General features: G+C 33.1%; 1 protein-coding gene across 50 annotated transcripts in view; it reads left to right on the top strand.

The window, feature by feature from the left end:
* The window catches only part of LOC142332050 (uncharacterized), a 56,922-nt gene that overhangs the window by 43,828 nt on the left and 1,372 nt on the right, over nucleotides 1-11,722 (top strand). For all 50 annotated transcript variants that reach the window (XM_075378222.1, XM_075378196.1, XM_075378180.1 and 47 more), the window contains 3 exons: nucleotides 54-518; nucleotides 2,569-2,643; nucleotides 3,571-3,600. In XM_075378222.1, the coding sequence (XP_075234337.1) occupies nucleotides 54-518; nucleotides 2,569-2,643; nucleotides 3,571-3,600 (570 nt within the window). The remainder of the gene's footprint in view (nucleotides 1-53; nucleotides 519-2,568; nucleotides 2,644-3,570; nucleotides 3,601-11,722) is intronic.

Below are 11,722 nucleotides of genomic sequence, written 5' to 3'. Positions count from 1 at the left end.
AATCTTTGACATTAAAAATTATAATTAAAAAATATTGTAATTTTATTTTGCAGTATTCATCTGCAGAATCTTCATATTATGCAGCCTCTTCTGATGCTGCTATTGCAGCCGCAACAGCCTCAGGAGCAGCTTTAACAGGTCAGATAACAGATTCAGTCTATACAGAATCAAGTGTTTCAGAAAGTGTTACTAGTTCGTCTTCTGACTTTATATCCTCAGGAATTGGAACTACAGGTTTTGGGATCGGAGCTGCAGATTTAACAGCTTCACAATTTGCCTCATCAGGATATGGAGCATCAGGATTTGCAGCTTCAGACTATTTAACTTCAGGATATGGAGGCTTAGGATTGGGAGCTACAGGATATGAAGCAACAGACTTTGCAGCTTCTGAATATGTATCATCAGGATATGGAGCTTCAGGTTTTGGAGGCGCAGATGTAATAGCCTCAGGATATGGAGCTGGAGGATATGGATCTGGAGGATATGGAGCTTCTGGATATGAATCAGTTACAAGTCAGGTACAATAAATAATTAATTACCTTTTGGTTCATATTTTGAGATTATATTGCCTCTCTCAACAAAATCCATGCCCAATTAAGGTCTAGTTTTTCTCTTGTTTAATCTGAGGTCAGGTGTTAAAAAATTATGTTAACCGATACCCAATGACCCAAATGGACTAATTAAATTCTGCTGTTAATTTATTGTTTTAGCACATTATTTGCTGTACACTATGTTCATTGGGCATTGGACACAAGTTTTGGTAACAAGGAAAATCATAAGAAAAATCTTTTTTAAATGCCTGTGCAAAATTACACATATTACTTTTTTTTAAATATTCTATAATAAAACATTATACTTTAGACTAATTTCAATATAAGAGTCATTACAATTCTGGATTTATACTGACCTGCAATTAAATCAAATTAAAGTTTATGAAATATATATAATGATTCCAACTATTTTAATAACAATTGAAAAGTCCAGAAAATTTGTTACTGAACACTTGGATGTACACAAAGGAATCATTTTTGAACTGTACTGTTATCAGCTTTCATATTTCATACTAATACATGAGCATGTATTTTTAAGTTCATAAATATTCAAAAGTAGCTACAATTCAATTCATAGATTATATTTATATTTTTGTTTATAGCATAATAGTATTTCTAAAATAATACAACAAAAGACATTGAATTCTCTGGATAAAAATAAGATATAAAGTAGCCATAATTTTATTTATTTATTTTTAATGAATTTTAATTATTAGGAATAACCATTCAGTATATAAATTTTCATTTATTATATCAATTTTTAGGATTTATACCAGAAGAAAAGAATTTACAAATCTATCATATTTTATTATTTAAAGTACCATTTTTTAATATAAAAAAATCAATTGATTACTTTCTGATTAAAGAACTCATTTAAATAAATAAATCTTTATTTTTTTAACTGCAACAAAAACTACCACTAAATAAAAACATGTGGTTAGGAGTATGAATCAATCATAATTAGAGCAGCAACAAAACAGGAACATACTAGAGCACCAAAAGGCGTAATAAATATGTTTCAATAAATTAAAATTTAGAGACAATTAAATTAGAGAATAAAAGGTTAAGAAATGAAAATAACAAATAAATGAAATAATTCACAATAATAAGATTATCAATGTTAAACAATGTATTCTTAATAAATATGGTATTCAAGAAATTTCTAAAATTTACTATAGATGATATTTGTTTGATTAATGGATTGTAAACAGCCATGTTCTTGTACATGTAATGATGATTCTGCAAGCAGTTGATATATCTCCAAATTGCTAAATTAGGATGCATCATAAATTAGGACCCAAAAACAAAATAGTTACTGGGAGACCGTATTAAATACCTCCTAGCTTTAAAATATCAAGGTATTAAACTGTCTACCTCTTACAAGAGAAAGTAAGCATTATTGTCAGTCCTGACAAACATGTTGCTGCAAGTCATTAATATTTTTAATAGTTCATAAAATTAGTGGAATTAATAAATGCAACATTAAATTAAAACAGAAAATACATGTTTAAAAATAAGAAGACTCGGAAAATCAAAACATTTATCATAAAGCCGGTTAAATAATAAAAATATTATTTATTTTGCATTAATTTTATATATATAACTTTCTGAAAATTCAAATAATTCATCAACATACTGACCACAGTGCCAATTAAATTCAAAAAAACGACTTAACCACCAAACAAAGTAACAGGAAAACCTCTTACCAAAAGTCGATTTTCATGGATTCCACATCATTAGTCGTTACATAAAATTCGACAATTACATCAACAAATATCACAAACAAAAAAAAAAATTAGAAAACATAAACCCTAACAACCAGAAAATTTGTAACACAACTTCCCTGCCAAACTGGAATGATCGTTATTCACTGATGCAATTGTAGAATTAAGTTAATTCTGTTACAGTATTAATAATATATTAATACTGTATTTATATGTATATATATATATTAATACAATATTAATATATTATTTATTACCTTAACTTAAAACTAATGTTAAGTTAATTTTTTAAGGTTGATACTTACTCTGAATCAAACTTTGCTACAGAAAGTTTCGGTTCAGGAGTCACCGCAGCTCCAGTTATTGGTGTAAGTAGAACAATAATTTTTTTTCTTTCTCTATAACAAATTGTTAAAAAATAATTTATAAAATACAATTATAAACGTAAAATACTGTACAATTTTAATCATTTTTTGTTTATTCTATAACTATGCTGTTATTTACTTATTCTACGTCTGTTGTTAGTTCTACTATTTTGTGTTATGTTAATATTTTTGGTCATATATAAATTAAAAACTGTGTGGACCTGAAACCAGCTCTTAATATAAAAGCAAAAGGTGATAATATAATATAACTCCGAGCTATTATTTAAAACAGACAACCAGTCATTTAGCAAAGCAATAATCAGTATACAATACACAATAATTATCCAGTAAGTGGCAACTAGACAAGGAATCATATTCTTACTGTTTTCTCAGATTGAAGGATTATACTGTAAAATTTCATTAAAATCACATAAAATTTACACAAGTTTTGTTAAAATAAACAGACAAATTGAAATAGAGTCAAATTAAGCTGAAGAGCAATTTTCTTTCAACTTAGTCAATCATAAATTATAAAAATGTGAACCAGATTAGAAATCCTTAAGACCAACAGTTCATAACCTCACACTCAAGATTTTGATGTTATAAAAATAAATTTTTCTCCTCTTCTTTCGTGTAAGAACAAAAAATAACTATATGATTATTACTGTCCATGAACTGAAAAGTAAAATAAAAAATAAAAAAAAGTACTGAAAAGTAAAATAGAAGAAAATAAAAACTTAGTAAAATAAAATTATCAGAATTTTTCTCTCAAAAAAACAAATTAGAGTTGTAAACAAACATAAAACTTTACTTAAAATGAAATCTAATGATTAAAAGTAAATTAGTAACAAAAGAGTCCCAACAAACTAATTAATGAAAGTAAATATAAGTAAACCAAAAATATAGTGCACATTTTTTTTTTTTTTACAGAAAAAGGGTGGTTTCAATCCAGTAAAGAAGGTAAATATTATATTTTATTATAATTAATCAAATATTTTAAAAATTAACAAACAAAATGCATCATTACAAATACAAATATGATTTTTTTTTTTAAATAAAAGAATATGATAAATGACAAAATTCTGGCAAGCAATTAATTTTTAAGCACTTTCTTAACACCTTCGGGAACCAGTGTTTGTGAAAAAAGTTAACTTTGTAATAAATTAAATTCATTTTTATTTTATGTACATTAAAAAAAAATTGTACAAATAATTTTAATATAGTATACATACTATAAGGTTAGTAACTAGTGAAAAACAATTATTTTCCTTTCTTTACACAAATCAGTAAATACCTATTAGTGTAAGGAAATGCAGTAGCATTTCCTCTTCTTTGCAGTAGCTTAGTCTTAAAGGAAAAGATCCCTGCCAGATTACTAGTTTCCAATTCTTTTGGCATCAATCCCTCTTTTTAATCTTTATTCTGAGGAGAGGGGTTTAATCAAAATAATTTTTCCTTAATTTTTCTACAAATCTCCTGAGGTCAACTATAAAAAACTTTCCAGCTTTCCAGCTAATCAACAGAAGAAGAATAATTAATAATAAGTTAGCCAGTAACTTTATATATTTCCCATTTATGAGCAAACAAAATAATCCATAATATATAACTATTATTTTTAATTTTATTTTCATTTGCATATGTAATTTTTTTTTTTTTTTTTGTCTTCAGTCATTTGACTGGTTTGATGCAGCTCTCCAAGATTCCCTATCTAGTGCTAGTCGTTTCATTTCAGTATACCCTCTACATCCTACATCCCCAACAATTTGTTTTACATACTCCAAACGTGGCCTGCCTACACAATTTTTCCCTTCTACCTGTCCTTCCAATATTAAAGCGACTATTCCAGGATGCCTTAGTATGTGGCCTATAAGTCTGTCTCTTCTTTTAACTATATTCTTCCAAATGCTTCTTTCTTCATCTATTTGCCGCAATACCTCTTCATTTGTCACTTTATCCACCCATCTGATTTTTAACATTCTCCTATAGCACCACATTTCAAAAGCTTCTAATCTTTTCTTCTCAGATACTCCGATTGTCCAAGTTTCACTTCCATATAAAGCGACACTCCAAACATACACTTTCAAAAATCTTTTCCTGACATTTAAATTCATTTTTGATGTAAACAAATTATATTTCTTACTGAAGGCTCGTTTAGCTTGTGCTATTCGGCATTTTATATCGCTCCTGCTTCGTCCATCTTTAGTAATTTTACTTCCCAAATAACAAAATTCTTCTACCTCCATAATCTTTTCTCCTCCTATTTTCACATTCAGGGGTCCATCTTTGTTATTCCTACTACATTTCATTACTTTTGTTTTGTTCTTGTTTATTTTCATGCGATAGTTCTTGCGTAGGACTTCATCTATGCCATTCATTGTTTCTTCTAAATCCTTTTTACTCTCGGCTAGAATTACTATATCATCAGCAAATCGTAGCATCTTTATCTTTTCACCTTGTACTGTTACTCCGAATCTAAATTGTTCTTTAATATCATTAACTGCTAGTTCCATGTAAAGATTAAAAAGTAACGGAGATAGGGAACATCCTTGTCGGACTCCCTTTCTTATTAGGGCTTCTTTCTTATGTTCTTCAATTGTTATTGTTGCTGTTTGGTTCCTGTACATGTTAGCAATTGTTCTTCTATCTCTGTATTTGAACCCTAATTTTTTTAAAATGCTGAACATTTTATTCCAATCTACGTTATCGAAAGCCTTTTCTAGGTCTATAAACGCCAAGTATGTTGGTTTGTTTTTCTTTAATCTTCCTTCTACTATTAATCTGAGGCCTAAAATTGCTTCCCTTGTCCCTATACTTTTCCTGAAACCAAATTGGTCTTCTCCTAACACTTCTTCCACTCTCCTCTCAATTCTTCTGTATAAAATTCTAGTTAAGATTTTTGATGCATGACTAGTTAAACTAATTGTTCTGTATTCTTCACATTTATCTGCCCCTGCTTTCTTTGGTATCATAACTATAACACTTTTTTTGAAGTCTGACGGAAATTCCCCTTTTTCATAAATATTACACACCAGTTTGTATAATCTATCAATCGCTTCCTCACCTGCACTGCGCAGTAATTCTACAGGTATTCCGTCTATTCCAGGAGCCTTTCTGCCATTTAAATCTTTTAATGCTCTCTTAAATTCAGATCTCAGTATTGTTTCTCCCATTTCATCCTCCTCAACTTCCTCTTCTTCCTCTATAACACCATTTTCTAATTCATTTCCTCCGTATAACTCTTCAATATATTCCACCCATCTATCGACTTTACCTTTCGTATTATATATTGGTGTACCATCTTTGTTTAACACATTATTAGATTTTAATTTATGTACCCCAAAATTTTCCTTAACTTTCCTGTATGCTCCGTCAATTTTACCAATGTTCATTTCTCTTTCCACTTCTGAACACTTTTCTTTAATCCACTCTTCTTTCGCCAGTTTGCATTTCCTATTTATAGCATTTCTTAATTGCCGATAGTTCCTTTTACTTTCTTCATCATTAGCATTCTTATATTTTCTACGTTCATCCATCAGCTGCAATATATCGTCTGAAACCCAAGGTTTTCTACCAGTTCTCTTTATTCCGCCTAAGTTTGCTTCAGCTGATTTAAGAATTTCCTTTTTAACATTCTCCCATTCTTCTTCTACATTTTCTACCATATCTTTTTTACTCAGACCTCTTGCGATGTCCTCCTCAAAAATCTTCTTTACCTCCTCTTCCTCAAGCTTCTCTAGATTCCACCGATTCATCTGACAACTTTTCTTCAGGTTTTTAAACCCCAATCTACATTTCATTATCACCAAATTATGGTCGCTATCAATGTCTGCTCCAGGGTAAGTTTTGCAGTCAACGAGTTGATTTCTAAATCTTTGCTTAACCATGATATAATCTATCTGATACCTTCCAGTATCGCCTGGCTTTTTCCAAGTGTATATTCTTCTATTATGATTTTTAAATTGGGTGTTGGCAATTACTAAATTATACTTCGTGCAAAATTCTATAAGTCGGTCCCCTCTTTCATTCCTTTTGCCCAGCCCATATTCACCCACTATATTTCCTTCCTTGCCTTTTCCAATGCTTGCATTCCAATCTCCAACTATTATTAAATTTTCATCTCCCTTTACGTGTTTAATTGCTTCATCAATCTCTTCGTATACACACTCTACCTCATCATCATCATGGGCGCTTGTAGGCATATAAACGTTAACAATCGTTGTCGGTTTAGGTTTTGATTTTATCCTTATTACAATGATTCTATCGCTATGCGTTTTGAAATACTCCACTCTCCTCCCTATCTTCTTGTTCATCACGAAACCTACTCCTGCCTGCCCATTATTTGACGCTGAGTTAATTACTCTAAAATCACCTGACCAAAAGTCGCCTTCCTCTTCCCACCGAACCTCACTAATTCCTACTATATCCACATTCACCCTATCCATTTCCCTTTTTAAATTTTCTAGCCTACCAACCTTTTTTAAGCTTCTAACATTCCACGCTCCGACTCGTAGAATGTTATTTATGCATATGCATAAATTTTATTTTATGCATAGAATGCATATGTAAAAAGAAAAGATATTATAATGAAGTTAACAGAATAATTTAGTTCAGTTTTGGCTTTCATCCTTTCTTTTCAATCTTAAAATAAATCTTTGCCACTACTTTAGAAAAGAAAAAAAATATTAAATTACTTCTGTTGATAAAAAAAGGGGCTACTCAATATATTTTGAGACATACAAAAATCTTTTGAGTCTACCTAAAATCTGAAACAAATATAGTTTTTGATTGTTGTTTATGTTCATTAAATACTTGTTTGAATAGTTTCGTAAATTATAATGAAATTCTGATTTTTTACAATACATCTTTTACATTCAATTACTATGAAAAAAGACTACATATCATATTACAATAGAATGAATAAAATTGTGTTTTTTTCTTCATATGTATGGATAACATGAACGTACAGATCACAATATATTAATTAACATTTTATTATAGGATTTATTGTTACAATTTAATTAAGTTAACTAGAAATAATTCTTTGCAGTTTTATTATGGTTATATGTTTTTTTTGCTGAAAATTGTCTTATACATAAAAAAAAACTACAAAAAAACAATATTTAAATCAAGTTTTCACATATTTACACAGTATTTCAGAATTGTGAAAATGGATTGTGCAAGAGACAAAAGTACCCCCATTTATCTATGATAGTGAGTGCATATCTATGATACGAGCTTTTCTGCAATTACAACTGAAATGATCTTCTATTGTTAAGAATTTTTTATAACTGAATATAGAAGAAAATTTGTTGAGTTCTTAATTAAAATACTAATAATATGGTAGATACTTACTTACTACTAATGTCCACTCTTGGCTGTTGAGCCATTTTGTGATGCGCTGACCAATACAGATGGGCTTCTGTGTAAATGGGGGCTTCATCATCCTTCTGTGAGTGGTCCTCAGAGCACTGCAGGTCCCCAGATGGTGCATCCATAATTTCGTGGTCACAGAGTTGGCATGCTGGAGACGTCGGACCCTGTATCTCATGTATGTGTGAGGCCAGATAGTCATGTCTGGTTTCTATTCTAAATGCAGCAACACTGACTGCTTGAGGGAGGCTACAGCTTATAGGGCCATGTGTGACAAGGCTCTCCCATTTCTTGCCTGCCATTGATTCTTTACAGTTTTTGCCAATCCATTTATTGACAGCAGAGTTTATTTGCATTCTGCCTGAGTCAAGAGAAGGAATGCTGGATGATTGAGGCAGAGGGGTTCCCAGCTTTGGCAATTTGTCAGCCATTTCATTACCATATATGTTAACATGGCTAGGAACTCACTGGAATTTCAACTGCCAGCCTTGACATCCCAGTTTGTTTAAGGTCTTCCTGTACTCCAAAGTTCTTCTGCAGTCAGTTATAGAGTATGACAAGTTCCAGATGGCTGCTTGCGAATCAACAAAGAAAACTGCCTTCCATGTGGAAAGGATTTCAAGTTGAGTAGTGGCTGCTTGAATCGCAGCAATCTCTCCATCATAATTGCTCTGTAGAGCGCCGACTGCAAGATGTCCCTAGAAGTGGCAGCAATAGTACATGGCTCCTGTTTCTCCTGTTCCCGGTATTGATGATCCGTCTGTATAAATGTGCAAACCATTTTTGTTCCGGATAATCTTCATGAATGGTTTGGAGCGCAACCTGTTTTAATTCTGCCCCATAAGAGGTGCGTTTTGGTAGTTGATGATATTTTAAGTTTACTCAGCTTGCAGCAGGTGGTTGAAAGAATCTTGATAGGTTTTAAGTGGTGTTACATCTACAGGTGTCAGGCCATACTTCTCATATAGGTTCTTATATGCAGTGAGTGGTGCAATTTGAGTTTTGAGCCTGCTTGTAGCTTGCTGATAACTGTCCCACTGTTGCTTATACACTCTTCTTGAACATTCCCAGAAGCACAGTGCACTTCTTTCATGGTGAACATGATGAGGCTCCATTTGTGTCTAAGCCTCCATAGCTGCCACTAGGGTGGATTTAGCAGCACCAGTTTAGTCTCAGAGCAGTGTTCCGGACAATGTTCATCTTATATGCAGTTGCAGAATTGGCAGTGACTGTTACCTCACTTGTGTACTGCAGGAATAGTATGTTTTATACATTGTCATTAACACTTCCTGGTTAGCTCCCCATTTCGCAGCAGTGAGTCTTTTCAGTAAACGAGTCCTTTTAACTGCTCCTCCCACACATTTTTCAACATGTGGTTTTCAGGTGAGTCATTGGTCCAGGAAAATTTCCAAGTATTTAGAAATGTTGCTTTCTTCCACTGGTTGACCCTTGAAGGACAGACTTATTGCTGGTACTTTTGTGGAAAGCATGAACAGTTGGAATGTAGTTTTTGTGGTATTAACAGTAGCAGCATTGTGTGTTGCCCAGATTTCAAGATTCAGAGATGCCTTATTGAGGCAATTTCCAAAGCCTTTACATTACTACTAGTAGCCCAGATGAGGTCATCTGCGTACAGGAGGGCTTTGACTTCTTGTACTTCTCTGATTGCGCCTAAGATGTCATTGATCATAATGTTGAATAGTGTACAACTTAGAACAACACCCTGTGCCAGGTGTTTCTTTTGAATGCGGTTTTAATTTGCGGTTTAATTTGGAAGTAATATAGTTGTGCACATTTGGATTAATCATTGGCAAAGAAAGGACTTGATCCATTTGAATAAGCATCCAGAGATATTGCGCATAGCCAGCTTGTGAATGAACAGGCATCGCCAGATGACATCATATACTGCTTTTGGTCGACTAAAACCGCTAGTGTAGACATCTTTCTATGGTATCCATTTCTGACTTGTGTGAATTAAACAACATGGTCCATAGGGCTTCAATGTCTGCGGAACCCAGCTTGAACATTGTCTACAATTCCATGTGTTTTGATAAGCTGGTTTAGACAGTTGATCACCATCTTCTCTGCCACTTTACAACAAGAGCTTATTAGGAAGATAGGCCTGTAGCTTTCAGCTAGACTGGCATCTTTACCAATTTTTAATACGGGGATAATTTATGCCTTTTGCCATTGCTGTGAAACATGATTCTGCCATGTCAAGTTTATAGTGCCAAGCAGGGTTCCTTAGCTTTATCCCCAAGGTGAATTAATAGTTCTGGAAATATTCCATCAAATCCCACTGTTTTGTTTGGCTTGGTTAGGGACAAAGCATCATCCAATTCCTGGATGGTAAAATCAGCTTCGAAAAATTCCATGGTTTTCCTATCATGACGTAAACTTTTGGATGCTTCAGAAGTGTTTTTGACACAAATTTGACTCCTTTTATACGGGTAATATTAGCGTAATGCTTACATAAAACATTAGCAACATCTCTGGGATCACTGTGGGAGTTCATGCCACTTGTAATGGTTGTTGTACTTTCCGAATACTATCATTATTTAGATGTGATATGTATAGATGCGCTTTTATTCTGTATTTTCAATAGTCTAGTGTGGATAAGAAGCCCCTAATAGCAGAATGCTTGGCACTTATTCTTTCTTTCTGTAGTCTCGCTTGGTCTCTTCTAAGGATAATAAAGTCTCACTGACCTTCGTTCTTTCCGCTTTCTGGCGGCTTTCGTCTCATGTTTTCTTGAGAAAACATGACTTCAGTAAGCCTTGAAGTCCAGAAAGGATTGAATTTCTTTGTTTGACCCCGGGAGATATACTCGCCAGCACACCAGAGGATGAATGAGTTTAAAGCCGCAATGGTTATTTCAAGGGAGACTGCGATCACAGAATCCTGAAGCACAGATTCAGTAAGCATTTCATATTTATCCTACTCTCTACCTTTTTAAAGTTCCAGTGTAAGGCTCTATTATCATTGCATGGCACCTTTGCCATGGCTACTGTGACTAGAAGCGCTCTGTGACCACATCCACCAGCATTGTCGAGCAAGAGGGCCTTGGTTTTTCAAACAAGCGTGGGTGGATAATCAAATCAGGTTGTGATAGTTGTCCTGAATATGAGAGGAAGAGGTAGTGTACCCAAACATCCAGAAGGCTATTATCAACAAGAATGGTGTTCTTGACATTCAGTTGAATGTCTCTCTCCAGGAGTTCATAGGAAGAACAGTTTCCTGGAGGGTTGTACAAGCCAAAAATTGTAAAGTTTTGCAGATTTTTCCATATGTCAACCATGACTAGCTCCAGTGTGTTGTTTTCCCCCATCTCGTGCATGATACTGCATTTCGCAATAAGGCTGATCTGTACTCCCATAAAGATTCATGATGCTATTTGATGGGATCTTTTAAGTGTAGTCACAGCATAACAGTTAGTCTGGTAATATTCCGGGGTTTCTGCAGCAACCCCTGTTTCAGCAATAAAATACACATCCACATCTGCCTGGGAGACGTTTCATTTAAGTTGTAAAAATATACAGCCATTCAGGCCTCCTGCATTCCAATAAATAATGCGGAGGCTATTGCCAGCTCTGAGAAGATTGTAGAAGTTTGAATTATATAATTCAATATAAATTGTGTAGCATTTGTAGCAGTTCTGGTTAAGTTACTGAGAAATATATTTTCCATGAAAATTCATTTTTTCTTAACTTAT

This window comes from Lycorma delicatula, chromosome 11 (genome assembly GCF_047948215.1).
Source record: "Lycorma delicatula isolate Av1 chromosome 11, ASM4794821v1, whole genome shotgun sequence".
Classification (NCBI taxonomy): domain Eukaryota; kingdom Metazoa; phylum Arthropoda; class Insecta; order Hemiptera; family Fulgoridae; genus Lycorma; species Lycorma delicatula.
The sequence above is the reverse complement of the archived record's forward strand: the minus strand, read 5'-3'. Positions and strand labels throughout refer to the sequence as shown.